Source organism: Marmota flaviventris, chromosome 9 (genome assembly GCF_047511675.1).
Source record: "Marmota flaviventris isolate mMarFla1 chromosome 9, mMarFla1.hap1, whole genome shotgun sequence".
Taxonomy (NCBI): Eukaryota; Metazoa; Chordata; class Mammalia; order Rodentia; family Sciuridae; genus Marmota; species Marmota flaviventris.
In genome coordinates this window covers 14,531,890-14,552,010 of record NC_092506.1, presented here as the reverse complement: position 1 = coordinate 14,552,010, position 20,121 = coordinate 14,531,890, and the positions used below count along the sequence as shown (strand labels likewise).

General features: G+C 41.4%; 1 protein-coding gene across 12 annotated transcripts in view; it reads left to right on the top strand.

The window, feature by feature from the left end:
* Ctnnd1 (catenin delta 1) overlaps nt 1-20,121 on the top strand; it is a 51,144-nt gene that overhangs the window by 16,330 nt on the left and 14,693 nt on the right. For 8 of the 12 annotated variants that reach the window (XM_071616145.1, XM_071616144.1, XM_071616143.1 and 5 more), the window contains 5 exons: nt 11,811-11,931; nt 13,111-13,400; nt 15,368-15,439; nt 16,430-16,582; nt 17,000-17,535. In XM_071616145.1, coding sequence (XP_071472246.1) covers nt 13,206-13,400; nt 15,368-15,439; nt 16,430-16,582; nt 17,000-17,535 — 956 coding nt within the window. In that variant the 5' untranslated portion in view covers nt 11,811-11,931; nt 13,111-13,205. The remainder of the gene's footprint in view (nt 1-11,810; nt 11,932-13,110; nt 13,401-15,367; nt 15,440-16,429; nt 16,583-16,999; nt 17,536-20,121) is intronic. The other 4 variants (XM_071616138.1, XM_071616141.1, XM_071616146.1 and 1 more) reach the window with 2 other exon arrangements.

Here is a 20,121-nt window from a genome sequence, read left to right as displayed (position 1 = left end):
AAGAATGCATTCCTTCTAAGTAGGGCCAGTTGGCACCCTTCCTGCTATTTTAGTCCAGGCTTCTTCTTCCTACTGACCAATTGTATTGAGTGTTTGATGTGAGTTTAAACTCTCAGGAGGTGGGGGGAGGGGAGGGGAGGGAGGGAGTGCAAGTAGTGGAAACAGCTGGTGCCTTCATCAAACCATCTTAATTAGCCTTCTTTTTAGAGCTTTTGGAGGTGAGGGGGGCTGAGGAATTGGAACTGGATAGCAGAGTCCTAGTAGCTCTCATGTAATGGAACTGGATTCTCAGGCACTCTTAACTTTGTGGGATGTTTTGGCTAGTTGGAATGTAGCTAAACCAATCCCAATTACATTCTTTACTCTGCCTCCCCTCCCTCTAATTCTTTCAGCTTTTTTTTTTTTCAAGGGGTGGCTGGGAAGCTAGATAGCAAAGCAGATTCATCCTCCCATCTTAGTATTCAGCTAAGTCTTGGGCCCTTCAGGGACTTCCTTCTTACCCATTCGCTATTCCTTTGGTTGGGTTTTCCAAACGTTTTCATACAGCCCCCAATACAATTAGAACCAGGGCCTCTGGTGAAATTAGGTTGAATGTAATTGGTTAGCTATACTTAGTCTCCTAATGTCCCTTACACTCAAGGATGACTGGATTTCTGAGTTGGCACTCCTTTGCTCTCACGTGCTCAGTTTGATGCTGAGAAAACTCCCCATAGGTGCTACTGCTTTTTAAATCTGTTCATGTATGCCCATCTCACACTTAATTGGCTCTGATTTATGTGGTTTGGACAATGAGGGAGTATTGGGTAAGAATACTAATGTTTGTAACTAATTTTTCAGTAATTAATTTTATTTTGTGGGATTTATTTTTCTGGAGACTAAATCCAGGGGTGCTCTACTACCCAGCTACATTCCTAACTCCCCCTCTCCCCCCCCCCCCCTTTTTTTTTTGAGACAGGGTCTTGCTAAGTTTCTGAGGCTGTCCTTGATTTGGAGATCCTGCTGCCTCAGCCTCCCGTATTGTTGGGATTATGGGTTTGCGTTATAGCACCAGCTAATTTTTCAGTATTTTTGAGAGGAAAAAGAGAATCTTGATTGGGTGCTAAGTGAGAGATATTAAACTTGTTTTTTTGTGTGTGTGTACTTCAGTGACAGAATTTTCAGATTAGATGCTGCTGTTGAAGTCCTGTTCTTTTGTTAGTGCTGAGAATTGAACCCAAGGCCTTGTTCGTGGTAGGCAAATACTACCACTGTGCTACATTTCCAGCTCTCTCTTTTTTTTTTTTTAATTTTGAGATAGGGTCTCATCAGATTGCCCAGGCCAACCTCAAATTCGCCATCCTCTTGCCTCAAGCTCCTGGGTAGTTGGGATTACAAACTCTTACTACCACACCCAGTTGAAGTTCTTTTCTAAAACATAGTGTTACTAAATATTATTTTCCTGCTAGCCCTAGAGTGGCTTACTATTGTGCATATTCCCACCCTATCTCTCCACCTGGTTGTGTCAGATCCAGATAAGAATTAAATCTTTTTAAATTGTGTTGTTTTATGCTTAGCTTCTTTTGCATCATGTACTGGCTAGCTCAGGATTTAACCCATGTGCTTTTAGCAAGTCCAAGAAGGAGAGGGTCTAGGAGAAAGAAGCAAAGGAGAAAAGGTAGCATATTACTGGTTAGTTGCTTGGAATGCCCCTCTGGTTTGGGAACTCTGCTGAGCATTACTGTGTTTATACACAGGGAATCGCGGTACTTTGGATTTCAGGAATCTCTGGCAAATAGAGCTTTACTTCTATATGCATCTTTGCTTCTGGGGTTTAGAGACTGGCTTCCAATAGGCTGTACAAGATAATAGAAGAAGTGTATCATTTATTCTATTTTTGGAAGGGAGGGTTTTCCTTCTGACTAGATTGCATTTCTGCAGCCCAGCAGGAAAAGCTGAGGTTGCTGTTGTGACCTCTTTGCTGCCAGAGCTACAGTGCAATTCCTAGTGGCCCTCCTCTTACTCTCTAGGGAAGTAGGGAACTTTACACCCCCACCCCCACCCCTTGCACTTGATAAACTGCCTCTTTGTAGGGTGGAGTCTGCTGCCTTTGTTTGTTCTCTGTGGGGCCTGACTTCGGAATCAGCTCTGTGCTTGGAGGGAAAATAGTTTGACTTTGAAAGCAGAAGTGGGTGATAGAGAAGATGACAGAAGATATACCCTAAAGTCTCCAAGTGGGAATATTTCATTAACTGAATTCAGGTTGGTGATCAAATTGCCATGATGAAGCTTTCTTGGGGAACTTGTCACATGTGGTTGCGCTGAATGTAATAGCACCAATAAGTTTAAAATCCCCAGTGCACTGTCTCAAGACACTTACCAAGCAGGAATCTTAAAAATCCCTCACCCCCTCCAGACTCTTAGATCCACACACATAATATCTTTCTGCTGATTCTTAAATGCCTGAGCTTTGTCCTGTGTAGTGTTGGCTTGGGGCAGGGAGGGAGGGTTGTTTTCCCGAACATGATAAGGAACTGTGCAGGGCAAAGTGGGAGCTCTGGCTGGTGATTGGTAGACAGGATGCCCTGGAATGTGGTTGGCTTGCAGCCCAGAATCCAGCACTTTGTATTTGTTTGTTTCTGGGAGACTGTGGTCTGGTGCTACTGTGACAGGAAGTGAGAAAGCTGGGAGTGGGGGAACAGAGAGGGGCGATGTCTTTGTGGTTCTCCTGTGAAATCTCTTTGTCCCTGGAGAGCGGCTCTGCTATAGAGCTCTACTGAGAAGAGAGCAGCCTTTGTGTGTCTAATGGGTCTCGGAGCATCTAGCTACTCCGAGGGATTAGAGGGTGTGAATTCTGACTGTGGCCTTTTACGTCTTAGCACTTGAGTTATATAAATGGCCTTGATCTCCTAGCATTGAGAAGCTTTACTGAGTTTTGTGTGTGCTACTATTACTTATGGATCTCTAGGATTTAATTAAAAGAGGAAGTCTAGAAGGAGTTAGATGTTAAATAATGTTCATGTTATATATATATTGCAGATATCTTATTGGATCTGAAAGGGACAGAGAGAAACAGGTAATGCTGGGTCCTGTGTTTAGATCTCATCCTTATATTCAGAGCAGGAAAAAACAATCCATTCTTTGATTTCATTGAGGGTTACTGGCAATTCTTTAGTGTTTGTACACAACTAGTTTACTGGGATTCTGCCCCCACTCCCCCTCATGTCTAGACTAAAATAGCACCTGTGGCAGTGTTTGTCCTCTTCTTCTCCTCTTTTCTACCTTGTTTTGTGTTTTCCCTGCCCTCCATTCCAGCTGTGAAACAGGCATCTTTTCTCACTTTGTGGATTGGGTGGCTGAGTTCTCAACTTCTTGCCAAGCTGGCTGGCCTGGGAGCACACACACAAACCTGCCTTTGATTGCCAAGGAGGACATCTGCCCTAGAGGCAGATTGCTAACATACCCCTAGAACAATCCCTCCCCTCTGTTCTGATGCTGGCTAGCACAATCTTCCCTGCTTCTAGTTCCTTCTTTTTCCCATCCCAACTCTGATATTTGCTTTTGGCTTAGTGGGATGTTACAGTAAAAATGAGAATAGGAATATTTGTGATTAGGTTTTCTTTGTTCCAGAGAGGGGTGAACAGAGAATGTGGCGAGATAGCCATTTTCTAGAGCAGGGTAGCCACTGTGAAGATAAATGGTGTGGTTTTGTCCCTATTACCTTTCCTCCTGACTACTTGTCCCTTAAAAGGGGAAATAAATCTCAAGTAGATTGCAAGCTTTCTTTTCCAGAACAGTAGAGTTTTGCTCTTTAAAATGAAAGAAAGACCCAAGGTCTAGCTGGTTCCATCCCATCTTGCTCCTCTCCCTACTCAATGAAAAAGCATCTGTATTGGGTTTATAATGATTTTTAACTACCAGAAGCATAGAAAGTTCACACTTGCTCTGTATCAACGAGAAGGAACTTGGATGTGGAGTAGAAAGTTCAGATTTCTACCACTTACTAGCCCATCACCTTGGGCAATATGCTAACTGCTTTTATGTGTGTATGTGTTACTGGGAATTGAACCTAGGGGCGCTTTATCACTGAACTACATCCCCTGGCCTTTTTATTGTTTGAGACTGTTTTTCCCAAAATTTCCTTGGCTGGCCTTGTATTTGTAGTCCTCTTGCCTCAGCTTTCCAAATTGCTGGCATTACAGGACTGGGTCAGTGCACCCAGAATAAATTTTATTCTTTAAATTTATTTTGGTACCAGGGATTGAACTCAGGGGCACCTAACCAATGACCACATTCCCAGCCCATTTAAAAATATTTTATTTAAAGACAAGGTCTTAGTGAGTTGCTTAGGGCCTTGCTAAATTGCTGAGGTTGGCTTTGAGCTTTCGATCTTCCTCCTCAGCCTCCCAAGCTGTGGGATTACAGGCATGTGCCACTGTGCCTGAAATAACAACTACTTTTGATATAGTCTACACATCCAGAAAAGGGAGCCACTAGTTGGCTAGGTGGCACATACCTGTTACTTGGGAGGCTGAGATGGGAGGATTTTTTGAGCCCATAGGATCAAGACCAGCCTGGGCAATGTAAACCCCATCTCCAAAAGCCGTGGGGCAGTAGTCATTATTTTAGAGGGTATTGAGAGGATTATATATGAACTTCTGTGGGAGATCAATATTACACACTTTTCTCCCCCTTTTAGGGTTAAATTTTCACTTTCATTCAGATAGGGAAAAACATTTCCTCCTCTTACCTGTTCTGTGGTTGAAACAAGACTTCAACACTTCCTCAGATTGATTTCTTCATAGATTTACACCTTTCTCCTTGCTGCTTGGCCCTAAAGGGAGGTGTATTCTAAAGTTGATAGAGGGTGTCTTTTCAAAGATTTGAGGAAGTGGGACTTTGTAAATATGGTTCTATTGCATGCTTTCACCTTTTCCAATTTATCTTCAAATGATAGACAAAGAGATTGAGAGGCAGGAATGCCATGGATAAAAAGTAAGGGGATCTGTTAAAATCTGGCCTTTTTAAGAAAGGAATGTGAGGGTGACCTCTAGCAAACCTTAAGGTTAAGTTTTTCCATGAATATATTCTTTCTAGCCTAGAGTGGGAGAAGAGTAAAAGGTGTCCCAGTTAATTTTAGGATCTCTTTTATGACAAGGGAGTTAACAATACCTTCTCATTTCAATTAAATTTTTCTTACTTCCTATTATGTACATGACCTCCCTCTCTTTTTCTCCCTCCTCTACTAGGAAGGAGAAAGGCATTTGGCCTTTCCTCTTCCTCTAGTCTGACACCTCCCTGGTTTTTTTTGCCCCTCCCTCTTATCTTTGTTTCCTTATCAGCCTCTCCCTAAAGCCCTGTTTTCTCCTTATAAGGGTAAGTGAGGTGCCTTTGGCAAGGTTGCAAAGGGATCCAGGTAAGTAACTGTGTGCCCCTGACTCTGGATTGAGAGAAAAATTCAGTGTTATCGGTCCCAGCGGAGGGCCTTTGAGAGGCATGTGGGTAATGGGGGAGGAGAAGGAGGCTGCCTGGCCTGAGAGATCAGAAGGACTTGTTAGACCAGTCCTGTGTGTGTGTCACGCAGCTTGAGAGAGAAGCAGGTTTTGTTTCTTTCCATACTCTTTCAGTTCTGGGCCCTCTCACTAGCTGAGAACCACACCCTTGCTTTGCTTCAAAACCAGTCTAGCATTTAGCCATTTTAGTATGGCTTGGTGGGGGGGGGGTTCCCAGAATATTTTGGATGGGAGCAAGACAAATGTTTTATCAGGTTTCTGAATTTTAGGAGGTCTATCATGATGATAGAAGTGATTTTTTTTTTCTTTTTTCCCTTTTCCTTTTTGAGATGGTGTCTTGCTATGTTGTCCAGTCTGGTCTTGAACCCTGGGTTGAATTGATCCTTCTGCCTCAGCCTCCTGAGTATTGGGTCTACTACCATACCTGTTGATTCTTTTATTTTTATCCCCTGGCTGGCTGTACTTGGGATCAAATGTAGGGCCTGCCTCATGCATTGCCAAACAAGCACTCTACCACTGACCTACACTCCCTTTCCTGTTTTGTTTTGTTCTATTTGTAAGTCAGAGTAAAAACTTTAAATCTTAACAGTAACTGTGGGTCATGATTATAAGACAAATAAGTTTAAGGAGCCCCATTGGACCTAAGTTTCATTTAGCTAGGAGTTTTTTATGTGGTGCTGGGAATTGACCCCAGGGCTTCAAACATGCTAAGCAAGTGCTCTACACTGATAGACGTTATTTTATTTTGAGACAGGGTCTCAGGCTCCCAAGTACCTGGGATTACAGGTGTATGCATCATACCCATGATCTTCATCACCATCTCCTCCTCCTCATTATTATCATTTTGCTGTGTTGCCCAGGCTGGCATTGAACTTAGCACAGAAACTGCTAAGACAAGGCCATTTCTTAAGTATAGGTTTTGTTGCTCTGAGAAGTGCTTGAATGAGATGAGGTTGTGAAGTGAGCAGGGTTCTCTCTAGACCTTTTTTGGTTATGCTGTGTTGCCCAGCCAACACTGAGCCCCAAGTTCAAGCATTCCTCCTGCCTCAGCCTCCTGAGTAGCTGGGACTATAGGTTTGTAGCACCATGCCCATCTCTCTCTCTCTCTTTAATATTTTTAGTTGTAGATGGACACAATATCTTTATTTTGTTTATTTAGTTTTTTTATATGGTGCTGGGGAATGAACCCAGTCCCTCATGCATGCTAGACTAGGCAAGCGCTCTACCACTGAGCCACAACCCAGCACCCCTACCCCTTTTAGATCTAAATGCCGGTCAGCTCCAGAGACTTGAGGTTAGCATGGAAGTGAGTCTTCCAAGTGAAATACTAGAATTATTCTGACTGAGCTTCAGAAGGTGGAATATCAAGTGAGAACAGAGGGTGGGTACTTAGACTTTGGACTCAGGTACAAGAACTCTTTCTGATAAGGAGCCATAGAAAAAACTTGACAAAATATATTCCTTTGGTTTAGAAACAAAGTGGCAATTTTCTCTGTGTTTGTGATTGAACAAGAGTGATTAATTTTGAATTTTGGAGCAGATCTTTTCTTTCTTAAATGTTGTCTCATACAGTTCTGTAGTATTACAGTGACCATATTTTATTGATTGGCTTTTAAAAATATTTTTAGTTGTAGATGGACACAATAACTTCATTATATTTATTTTTGTGTGGTGCTGAGGATTGAACCCAGTGCCTCACATGTGCTAGGCAAGTGCTGTACCACTGAGCTACAACCCCAGGCCTTGTTTGGTATTCTTGTGTGCGTGTGTGTGTGTGTGTGTGTGTGTGTGTGTGTGTATGTGGGGGGGTACTGGGGATTGAACTCTGACACTCCACCACTGAGCCACATCCCTAGCCCTGTTTTATATTTTATTAGAGACAGGGCCTCAGTTGCTTGGTGCCTCACTAAATTGCTGAGGCTGACTTTGAACTCCATCCTCCTGCCTCCACCTCCCGAGCTACTGGGATTACAGGTATGCACCACTGCATCTGGCCTTGATTGGTAGTCTTTAGAAGGAGATTCAGTGCATTTTGTTTAAAAAACTATATGCCTAGAAGACAGTGGAAGTGAAATTTTACTTATCATTGCATTTAGAGGAAAAGCATAAATTTATGGCATTGGTTTGATTTTATAATGCATAAATAAAAAGAAAGGAGGAGAACTACTTTTGGGATTGGCTACAGAGGATAAAATTTCTGTCCCAAGAACTCAAAAGAAGTTTAGAGTTCTTCATCTTAGGACAAATTCTTTTTTCTCTTCTAGTAAAGGCTTGTTTGTCTAAATCTGGTTACATCATTGGATGTACTTATGTGAAGTGCATGGCGGGAAGGGAAATAAATTAGCTCAGTTACATCCCAGCCCTTTCTAATTTTTATTTTGAGACAGGGTCTCACTAAGTTCTTAGGGCCCTGATAAATTGCTGAGGCTGGCCTTGCACTTGTGTTTTCCTGCCTCAGCTTCCTGAGTAGCTGAGGTTAGATGTGTGCCACCCTGACTGACTTAAGTAATAAAAATTGAAGCTTTCAGGGGCTATACCTTCTTCAAGATTGCCTAGCATGTTTTTGGCAGAGCCAGTAGTTAGACCCTGGGTCTTTTGACTCCTAGTCTGGAGTGTTATTTTGTTTTTCCCATTGAGAGTGTGAAGAATTCCTGTAGAATGAGAAGTGCATATCGAGATGTGTGATTTACTCAGAAACTCTGCAACACCACCAAAATTCTAGTCCTTTGTGTTTTATAGAAGTATTTGTAGTAGTAACATTAATAACTTTCTATGTGTTAAGACCTTTTCCTACGAACTTACATGAATCATCTCATTTAATCCTCACAGTTATCCTATGTATTTTTACTTCTCCATTGACAGGAAAGCTGAGGTTAAAAATAGGTGGTACTGGTCTGATATTATATAAGTGTTAGGTCTGTGACTTGAACCCAGTCAGATTTCAAAGCCTATATTCTTAACCTTTAAGAATCAAAATTCCAAATTATATTTCTATAGCTTGTTTACAATAGAACAAATCATTTCAGGGACTGTGCTATTGATGACTGGTTTTTCGCCCTATTATTTGTTTGGCATTGTCTAATTGTTTGGCCTTCTGGGCACCGATTCAATTTAACTTGTTTTGGTTTGGAGTTCTGACAGCAGAGAGTGAACTTTTATCATTGTCACTGCTTGAATGAGGGAATCTTGCTGTAGACTCTGGGTAATAACAGGTAGGCCTTCTAGTGTGGATGGGATCTAGTAATATAGGATCTAAAACTTGTTAATCATAAAGCTGGCTGACTATTCTTAGGAAATATTAGTCTTAGGAGAAAAACAAGTTTCATTTTATGTGCCACCCTTCTCACATCAGGAATCCTTGATTTTTTTTTTTTTTTTAAGTGAACACTTTGGAAACATTAAGTGGCAAAACTAGAAAGGTGTTGGATCTGACTTATAAGCCATTCCTGACTCTGCCAAAGTCAGTTATGGTTTGCAGCTCTGGTTTGTAGCATTATCTTTTTATGATGTGTATGGCTTGTAGAAGAAACGTCATCAAATTTGTGAATTACAAGACTGGTCTTCTGTAGCTTGCTCAATGTCATTATTCTTTGTCCCCACTCGTTTCTTTTTCCTCATTTTCCCCCCTCTCTAATGTAGAAAAGGAATAATTCTTTATTCTAAAGAAAAATGGAAACATCTTCTTTCCCCCTATTTTTATGATAGTTAGGAAGAAAGCTCTCAGTAGTCGTAGGGCATAGAGGCTCGCTCATGTATCTTTTTTTTTAATATTTATTTTTTAGTTATAGTTGGACACAATACCTTTTATTTATTTATTTTATTCATGTGGTGCTGAAGATTGAACCCAGGGCCTTACACCTGTTAGGCAAGCACTCTACCACTGAGCCACAACCCCAGCCCTTGCTCATGTATCTTATATTGCATATCTTTTTGGACTTGGCAGCATGGTGTAGAAAGAGAATGTAGGCTTGGGAATGGCAGAGATCTGGGTTTAAATTCAAAATTTGCTATTAACTATGGGGACTTGGGCAATTTCTTCATCTGAGTCTGTTTTCTAATTTGCAATCAAACTTAGTTCCTTGTGGTTACTATTAGGATTGCCAGGATAATGAGTGTGAAGCATTTAGCAATTGTTAGTTCTTTTCACATTCCCTTTTTTCCTTCATAATAATACTGGTAAGGCCTTAAATAGAGAATAAAAAACTTGGTATTAACAGATTTGTAATGCTGTAATGAGTGCCAGGCACTAGAGAAGTGCCCTTTGTCCCAGAAACACTGGCCTAGGTGAGACCTCTAAAATTGAGTAGGGTAATCCATTCTTTAGAACCCATTTGTTTGTTTGGGTACTAGAGATTGAACCCAGAGGTGCTTTACTATTGAGCTACCTTCCCTGCCCTTTTCATTTTTTAATTGAGACAGTGTCTCACAAAGTTGCAGAGGCTGCTCTTGAACTTGCAGCCCTCCTGCCTCAGCCTCCTGAGCCAGTGGGATTACTGATGTGGTTCACTGCACCTAGCCTCAGCTATGATCTTAATTGTTAATTTAATCTACTACTTCACAAAATAGTTTGGAGCTGAGATAGTATCATGAAGTAACGTAATTGGAAGACAGAAACTAACTCTTGAAACAACTTAGTACCTCACATTTGTATAACAGTTATCTCACCGAATCTGCACAGCAACTCTTGAGTTACATTGGGTTGGTGATACTGGCATTGTACAGATGAGTATGTGGCAGGGACTTAACTGCCATTGTTGGCGAGTGAGGACTGGAACTGGTCTTCTGAGTTGTATTCTGTCCAGCATAGCCTTTGCTTCTGCCCTTTTCAAGCAGAAAAATTTTCTGCTTTTAGACCTAGGAATCTGATCTCCTCTTCCTACCAGCTGTACTGTCCTCTTCAATTTGGTCAGCTTTAAAATTATGAAGATTGGAGAAGCTAATGTTTCTCCAGACACTGTTTTCTGACCTACCTTTTTCCTATCTTCCTAACTCCCTTTTTCTGAGTTTAAGTTGTGGGGGCAAAAAGTAACCATTTATGGCAGGATAACAAACAATTTCTGCAGCAGGGAGTGTTGTCTCTGTATGCCCCATGTAGTGGTTGTTTGGGCTTTTATTAGCAAGGAAGATTACAGGGCGGAGGTTGCCAGAGTGGTAACTGCACTGCAGGCCCTGTTTAAGCTCAGTAACTGGAAGAATCTCTCTTAAGTGGAGTCTTCTTGGTGTGGAAGTTCATAGGTCATTGTACATAGCGGATAAGGGCAAGTGTTTAAAATGAAGAAATAGAGATGGAAAGGGAACAGTTTTTAATGATAAGGATACTTATTATAAGAAAGACCTTTGAGTGGCCTGTTAAAATGTAGGATGGGAATGTGAGAAAGTGGCAATGGGCTTTGGACTCAAAGGAAGAACAGGAGTTGATAAGTGGTTGTGGGAGTTCATATCTGGATGGGGGGGCAATATACTTTCTGATTTAGGGAATGAATTAATTCAAGAGTTTTGGGCACCTGTTTATCAGTTTTCTCTGGGGACTCTTGCTTGCTGAATGCTGCATACACTCTAAGGCAAGTAGGCCCAATCCTTTGTGCTTGGTGGGGCTCTGGGGAGCGTGGGAAACAGAAGCTAAGCAAAAGATTCAGTCTAGGCTAGTCTCCACTTGTCTTCCCCACTGCTACTATTGCATTGGTTTCTCAATGTCTTTGTGGGCATGCTGGAACTGGGCTTTGAGGTTTCTGCCTTAGGGGTGGAAAGGAGGGGGAAGGGCATTCCAACAGGAATTTTCCCCCCAATTTGATTGCTGGGAACAAGGGATAAATGGGTTTTTATCCATATTATAAACAGTTCTTGGTTCTGTATAGAGGTACAAATAGAGGAATTCTTGATAGGACAATAGAGTCCATATTTTAATGAAAACTACATTCAAAGCCCAGGTATCTGAACACAGCAAAGTCTAAAGGGCATTGGTCACATTAAGCAATTACAGTTCATTCATTCAGTACACACACACACACACATATACACACACATACAATGTATATATTTATTTTTTGGTATTGAGCCCAGGGGTGTTTAACCACTGAGCAATATCCCCAGCCCTTTCCTTTTTCTTTTTTGAGACAAAGTCTTGCTAAGTTGCTTAGGACCTCTCTAAGTTGTTGAGGCTGGCCTTGAACTTTGGATCTTCTTGCCTCAACCTCCCCATCCAAATCATATTTTAAATTAATACCTTTCTTCCTCAAATTTCCCCTTTATTCTCTTGTATTTATGCATTGGGCATATTTTATTTTCCTCTCATTTCCATTTTTCTTTCAAATATTTCTGCAGCTCTCTCCTTCCTGCTTCCTCCTTGCTGTGGTGGCTGGGATGCTTCTTCCATGATTTTTTTGAATCTAGACTGGGCTGTTCTCTGTGTTAAAACAATCAATTACGACCCTTCTCTTAACAGGTGTGTATTAAAATCACATTTATTAAGAATAAATAAATATTTTTAAGTGACTTTTTTCCACAGGGGTGGGGGGTTGATGAGAGAATGGAGAGTAGGGGAGATTACCTCCAACCTGCCTTTTGGACTGGCCATAAGGTCACCCATAGTGACAATCAACTAAGTACAGCAGTATGACTATAATGCTTCTTGATTTATTGGCCAACTTGCTGTTATATAATAAGGATATATTATCATTTATTGTATAAACAGCACACATAAACCATCTAGATTGGGTATTTGCCCCGAGTTGGAACAAGTAAAGTGGTAAAAAGATAATCTGTTTAGAGCTTTCTGTAAGATTATAGAGTCATAGGAAGTTCTAGCCTTTGACATCTAGGAGTTAGAATATGAACTACTTCAAGGTGTACTTTTTAAGAGTTTGAGCCTACTGCTCCTTTTCCTATTCCCCAAAGAGGTAAAAGTCCTAGGAAATAGTGTCCCCCCACCCCCCATAGATTATGTTTTGTGCTTCTATTACTATCTCGTCTCAGTTAAGGCACATTTTGCCCTCAATATTGTAGTATAGTTTGGAAGCTAGAAAGACCCGTCCATAAATGTATCAAACATGGAGGACTTAATTTTGTCTTTCCACCTTTGATAAGGGGGAGATATTTTTTTCCAATTTACATTTCTTAGTTGGGATTTTAATTTAGCATATTAATTTAGTATATTTTGCCCCTACTATAGCAGCATCAGTAACAGATTTGAGAGAGGTTAAGTAAAATCTGTACTGCCTTGTTTTAGCAGTGGCTTGGCCCTGAAGGACAGTGAGTGCTTGTCTGTACCATGCAGTTAAAACTTTCATTAAATTGATACTAGCAAATTTTTCCAGGGAAAAAAGAATCTAATTTTAATCTCATGCCATGATTACCACATTTAGTCACATTCTCCTTCTCCTACTGACAGATCTAGTCACCACTTTCCTTTCAGTAGGTACTTTTGATGGGCTGTTGAGGAGGGTAGTGGGCAAAGGACTCTGCTTGAGTAGACACTGGTGATGGGCCCCCAGGCTTGGTGGTGGCTTGCTTTCTGCATTGTAGTAAAACCACGAGAGGGCATCTTTGGCTCTGGGATTAATAATTCATCTGTCTTCTCTGACCTGTGATCTTTTCTCTCCTCTCTCTTATCCTTTCCCGATAGTGTGAAGTGAGGGGGGCCTTCTCCCTCCTTCCTCCTCCCTCTGTGATCCACCTTCCTTTTTACCCTGCCCTGCCACGGCTCTGCCCCTTACCTTCATGGACGACTCAGAGGTGGAGTCGACCGCCAGCATCTTGGCCTCTGTGAAGGAACAAGAGGCCCAGTTTGAGAAGCTGACCCGGGCGCTGGAGGAGGAACGGCGCCACGTCTCGGCGCAACTGGAACGCGTCCGGGTCTCACCACAGGATGCCAACCCACTCATGGCCAACGGCACCCTCACACGCCGGCATCAGGTAACCCCTCTCTCCATCAGACCAGCAGGTAGGACTTTGGCATGGTCATGGAGAGGGTAAAATCCTTATTGGGAAGCTACTCTACCCTCGGTGATGGGCTATCCAATGCCCATGCTTCATTTTGAACTTTTCCAGAGGTGTTAAATACTGATTAAGAAATAAGAAATATTGCTGCTGTGCTGAGTTGGGTGGACTTATCTCTAGAAGCATCATCTGACTTCTTGTTTTGTTGGAGTGGGTTTTCTGGGTTGGGATGCCGTGGCAGATAGTAAGTATAGTTTGGGGCTATAGTCAAATTACTTGTTTTCTCTGATTATTTTTTTCTTGGCATCAAAAATTCAAGAAAGTAAATGGGCACTTATTGGTTGGGGAAGTTGGGCATTTTGTACTCCCAGCTTCATTCAGTCCTTTCAGGGAACAATCTGTTCTCAGAAGGTGTGACTGTATCCATAAATTGTATATTCCTGTTCCGTATTGCCTTTGTGGCCTCTTTTTTGTTGGCTGTATAAATCATGTCTTGGAGGAAGGGGTTATTGTTAATTCTGTTGGTTAGAATTGGAGAGGGAGCTTCATTCTGCTGTTTAACCCAAATAACCACAGGAGCCAGTGGTCTCTCGTTGGCTGACTTTCTGATGTGACTTTGGAGAGTTGGTGTTAGAAGTGAGAAGTATCTTTTGTTTCCTTTGGTTTATCTAGTCTGACTCTGCTGTGACGTAATCTGTCTGAGGGTGTGTGTGTGGGGGGAGGTGGAGGGCATTGCTTGATAGACTTTATCTTAGGAGGTCTCTGGATGGAAACCAAAATAGTGCTCATGCCTTGACAGTCCTTTTTATTGATTATTTAATTTTTAAGATAGAAAAGGTCCCTCCTATTGAGGAACCTTGCAGATTGAGCTAGAGGACAGAATTCCAGTTGGGGATAATCAGGAATTTGAAGGAGGCTGTATATTTGCAATGTTTCTAATTTTTTCTAGGAGCCAGAGTAGAGGGCTAGTGATGAGATGTATATATTGAAAAGACGACTCAGGCGTGGAGGTGGTGGGGAATTCCAGGATTTAGTATGTGGTTTCTTTCTCTTGCTCTCTTATTTTTAACTTCTGCTCAGCAATGAAACCACACCTTTCCTTCTTCCTGAAAGTAATGTTTAACTTCCTCTCCCTCAGCGTTATACTCTTCATGTAAAGGGGAGTGGGGTGGGAGAAGAGTTTCCTAAGGTGGCCGGATCTCACTGTGTTCTGTATTGAAAGAGGAGCAGGGAAATATGTATTTCTATGTGATATAATGTCATTAGATTATTTCCTGCTATTTAAGACAGAACAATTTAAGATTGACATTTTGGAATGTGTTCTGTGGTTGTAATAATTGATGATAAAGATGTTGAGAATTTAGTCTTCTTGGAGGGGAATTGGGGTACCTATATTCTTCATACTTGGAAAGGGAGACTTACATCTTTCTTTAAAAAGCTGTATGGAATGGGAGTTTCCAATGGTAGCAGAGCATGAAGATTCAGGGAACAATAACGAAGACTTTTGGAAATCCCCTAAATTAGCCTTTTCAATTTTCCTTATATTCTCAGGGATTTTCAAAAAGGTTGCATGTAGGGAAACTTTTCCAAAACATACTTTATTTCAGCAAATAGTTTTTGAACGCTTATAATGTATCAGGCACTGCGTAAGGCACTAGGGATGCTACCTTAAATAAAACTGACCCCCAAACCCCTCTGCCCTCACGGAGCTTAGGTTTTTATGTACCAAAGACCCAGTCTGCCAGAGTTGCAGGCCTGATTCCAACTTTGAGGAAAGTTCTAAGCTAAGAAGTAATATGGTTATTTTATGACTACTGACACAAGGATTTCAGCCACAAACATCTTCTTGAAAGCCCTTTTCCTGTTTGGGAAAAAGACATTTATGTTTGATAGAGTAAAGGAAGGCCACAAAATGAATTGTCCTTTCATGGGTTATGTTTCAGAACGGCCGGTTTGTGGGCGATGCTGACCTTGAGAGACAGAAGTTTTCAGATTTGAAACTCAACGGACCCCAGGTAATTCTTTTGGCTCAAGGCTGGGTTGTTTCATTCATATCATTTTACTTCTTCAGCTTATAAGAAGAGCATCATGGTAATTCATAAAGTGTCTGGCACATTGTAAATACCCATCAATTAGTTTCTTTCATTTAGGAAAGTAAAAAGGTGGAGCTACAAAGTATATGTAGCTTTGTTTTGAAATGAATATTAATGGCTATTGATCTTTATTACTACCTCCCTGTCCCTGTCATGTGATCCTAGGTACTACATTCCTATTTTAGGGAGGGCATAATTCTACTTTGCAGAAAATCCTACCTAAAATCTGGTTGGTCTTAGAAGCCTTCTGGCTTACCTTAGAGTAATATAAAGTCAGTCAAATGATTGGTCTTATAGGGATTTTCTTTTTTATCCTAAAAGTTCTTTGTTTTGGGGGGGGGGGTGGGGAGTGAGCATGGTGGTGCATGCCTATAATCCCAGTGACTCTGAAGGCTGAGGCAGGAGGATCAAAGCCAGCCTTAGCAATTTAGGGACTAAGCAACTGAGTGGGACCCTGTCTCTAAATAAAATTCTTAATGAAGGGCTGGGAGTGTTGCTCAGTGGTTAAGCGCCCCTGGGATCAATCCCTTGTAATAAAAAACGTTCTTTATTTATTGGATAAGCCCGTTTTGAGAGATCACTCAGATGTATATATGGCCCATTAACATAGTTCATATTCATTTAGATAACCATAGATGACCAGAATTGGGAAGTTAAATCTGCTACCTTTGTCACTTGGTGTCAATATGGCTATCAGCTGTTTAGCTTGGTACATATTAGTTAAATGACTAGAATGGGAAAATTATATTTACTTTTGTACAAGTTTGAAAGGTAACAATCACCTCTCTTTAAAAATCTTGAGGTCTATAAAAGATGGATGAATAGTCTTCACCCTTCTGCTTCTTACTAGGATGGGTTCTTAATAACACATGGCTTAATAGTATTTTCTTTCTTTTCCTCTTTTCCATATAGGATCACAGTCATCTTCTATATAGCACCATCCCCAGGATGCAAGAGCCAGGGCAGATTGTGGAGACTTACACAGAGGAGGACCCTGAAGGAGCCATGTCTGTTGTCTCTGTGGAGACCTCAGATGATGGGACCACTCGGCGCACAGAGACCACAGTAAGCTGAGATTTGCATAAGGTCTCATTAATAGAAAATAGAAGAAGTCTTTCTGTAGTTTGTATTAGGGGAGAGATTAAGCACTTAATTAGGGTGAAGGAAGGATCACTAATCTGTACTGATGCCAAAAAGAAAGTGATCTCTCTTCACATGGAAAAGTGATATGGGAAAATCTGATGGATTGGGAAGAGAGAGGGCATGTCAAGGTCTGTAGGAGCTTCTCCGAGAAGCAGTAATTGCCAGGGCAGTTTTCTTGCTCAGATGTATAGGATGGGAAGAAAGGTAGATGGTATAGGCATTTCTAGTGTAGTGGCCTAGAGATTAGGGTTTGCTTCTTTTCTTGGAATGGTCTGGAAGTAAGCTTGTATCACTTATTTCCCTCAGTAGTTTTTTTTCCCCCCCATTCCTTAATTGAAGGTCAAGAAAGTAGTGAAGACAGTGACAACACGGACGGTACAGCCAGTCCCTGTGGGACCAGACGGGCTGCCTGTGGATGCCTCATCAGTTTCGAACAACTATATCCAGACTTTGGGTCGTGACTTCCGCAAGAATGGCAACGGTGGACCTGGTCCTTATGTGGGCCAAGCAGGCACTGCTACCCTTCCGAGGAACTTCCACTACCCTCCTGATGGTTATAGCCGCCACTATGAAGATGGCTATCCAGGTGGCAGTGACAACTATGGCAGTTTATCCCGGGTGACTCGCATTGAGGAACGATATAGACCCAGCATGGAAGGCTACAGGGCACCTAGTAGACAGGATGTCTATGGGCCACAGCCCCAGGTTCGGGTAGGGGGGAGCAGTGTGGATCTGCACCGCTTTCACCCAGAGCCTTACGGGTTAGAAGATGACCAGCGTAGTATGGGCTATGATGACCTGGATTACGGTATGATGTCTGATTATGGCACTGCCCGTCGAACTGGGACACCCTCTGACCCTCGCCGCCGCCTCAGGTAGGCAAGAGTAAAAGGAAAGGGTCTTTCCAAGATGGGGGAAAGAGCTGGTTTTTCTTTCTACTTTTAAGAACCTTTAGGGATCAGACTTTTCCATGGGAATTCTGGGTGAAATGAAAGTAGACCGATTGATGTATAGTAGATACTTTCCCTTGTTGCCTCGAGAATGCTTTAGAGTGGGATTGGCAGACCTTTACAGAGGACCTACTTTAGGCTTTGTGGGTTCTATGTTATCTTTGTTAGATGTTTTTTGTTTTAAAAAACAAGCCTCTAAAAATATAAAAAATATTTAGTTCTTGGGTGGTATGAAGACAGGTTTGGCCTGTGGGCTGCAAATCTTGCTTCAGAATAAATTAGGGACTGTGTTTTCCAGACAAAGAGACATGAAAAGAAGGAAAAATTTAAGGTTTTCTTGATGGTGAGGGTGCTTTGGCAGCTGTTACTGAATTTCTGTGTATGGGTCATGACCTTCTAAAGCCAAATGCCTTGGTGCTTACTTTCCTCATGTATAGGGAGCGTTGGTTAATAGTGAACTGGGTTGGGGACAGGGGTAGAGGCCCCATTATCTAAGCCTGAATCATTTACCTTTCAGGTGTCTTAGCTAATCCAACTCCCATGTGACTCACCTTTTATTCCTGAAGGGGCACCAGACTTCAGCTGGTGCAACCTAGAGCAGGGGTAGATAGCAGCAGTCTGCCCAGGGTGTTGTCTGCTTTTCTGACTTCCTCATTAGTAAAGAGTGATTGGACCTAGGTGGGTGTGGGTGGCTAGGCCATTTTGTGCTATCCCTGTAGCAGTTGACATAGAGAAGGGGCCTGGTTCTTGGGTTTGTTCCAGGATGGCACTGGACTTGGAAACCTGCTTGACGATAAGATCATTATAAGATCATTTGCTGCTTCCTGTTCCGGGCCTAGGAGAGTAATAAGTAATACAAGGTCAAACTTAAACAGTGAGGCAGTTGATTAGTGTAAAAAAGCACTGAACTTGAAAAATCTCAGTTCTGATTGTACCTCTGCCACTAGTTGTGTAGCTTCAAGCAAGTCATTTGATCTTTCTGGACACAGCTTTGTTATTTGTAAATTGAAAGAATCTTGATCCTTTGCCTGTAGAAGAAGGAAATATAAGATTTCTTCAGGTGACTAAAATTTGGTTATGGTAATTTTTTTTTATAATTGCTTATCTTAAAATAATAAGAAAATTAAAAGGTGCTTAACACAGAGCCTGAAAACCCCAGAAAAGCACACCATCCATTCAAAAAGAACTACAGTTAACATTTTGGTGCATAGCCTTTGAGTTCTTTTTCCTATATTTGTGAACATGCTGTATTTTTACCCCTAGACTAAAAGGAAATCTTTCTTCATGTACAGGTTAGTAGCCTTCTCTTAAAATTTAGCTAATATAACCAATTTATTTTGTTTCAATGATATTTTGAAATGGCCTTTATTTATTTATTTATTTTTAACTAAATGCTTTGGGCCTTTGAATCACTGTTGAATGGTTGTTGTTGACACCCATGAGGCAGATCTTCAGCTTAAGATAACCTTGAGTGTTTGGTGGCAGTGGGAGTGGTTTTGTGGAGCAAACAAAGGTCTTATTTGGAGAGTTCCACACAATAGGTTCTCCTCTCTCCTGTGGGAGCCGCAGAATGAGATGAGTGCAGAGATAATGGGTCTCTTCCTGGTGGTTATGAATAAATAATAGTGTGACAGACTCACCCTCTAGTGGTTGCTGGTAGTAGAAACAGGAAGCATTATCTTCCCACTGACTTCTTTCCTGCAATTGCTGTTTCATGTGGCTGGGTATCCTAAAAACAGTGTTGGTCAGTAGATTTTGACAAAATTGGAGGTATTTAGAAATTGGAGAATGGGATTCATTTCAAATATATTTCTGAGAGCTAGGTATGATAGCACATGCCTGTAATCCCAGTGACTTGGGAGGCTGAGGCAGAAAGATCAAAAGCTTGAGGCCAGCCTTAACAATTTAGAAAGATCCTGTCTCCCCCAAAAAAGGACTGGGGATGTAGTTCAGTGATAAAGTGCTCCTAGGTTCAATCCCTGGTGATAAAACAAAACCAAACCCATATTTGTTGACTAGCAGGTCTGATGTTGCTATGAACTGTGAGAATTAGTGTTTCAAGACATACACCTTATCAGTACCAAAGACAGGTATTCATATGATGTAGCAAGAAGTTCTTTTCTATTTTTCTCTATCAGCCCCTCCCTCTTTAATAATTTCCAAGATAGGATAAGGAGAACCTTAAATATGAAGTATGTTTAAGGGTCTTATTCTACCAACTGTTCCCTATGTGTAAATGCCTCATTTCCCATTTAGCTAAGGGCTTGTTAGAACTGTTCTCAGGCTTTATTTGATGATTTCTGTGACATTGAGTCATTTAGTTTGGTTAGCTATGCTGTCTGAGGATTTATTTTAATCTCTGTCTGGAAATTAATAATTTTCAGGTATCATTCAAATACATGTTCAGTAACTAGATTTGGTTCTTTTTTTTTGTGATTAACTTCTCCAAATATTACTTTCTGAGCCAGCAAACTTGATGAAAAAAGGGTAGCTCTAATTTAATTGAAGGTA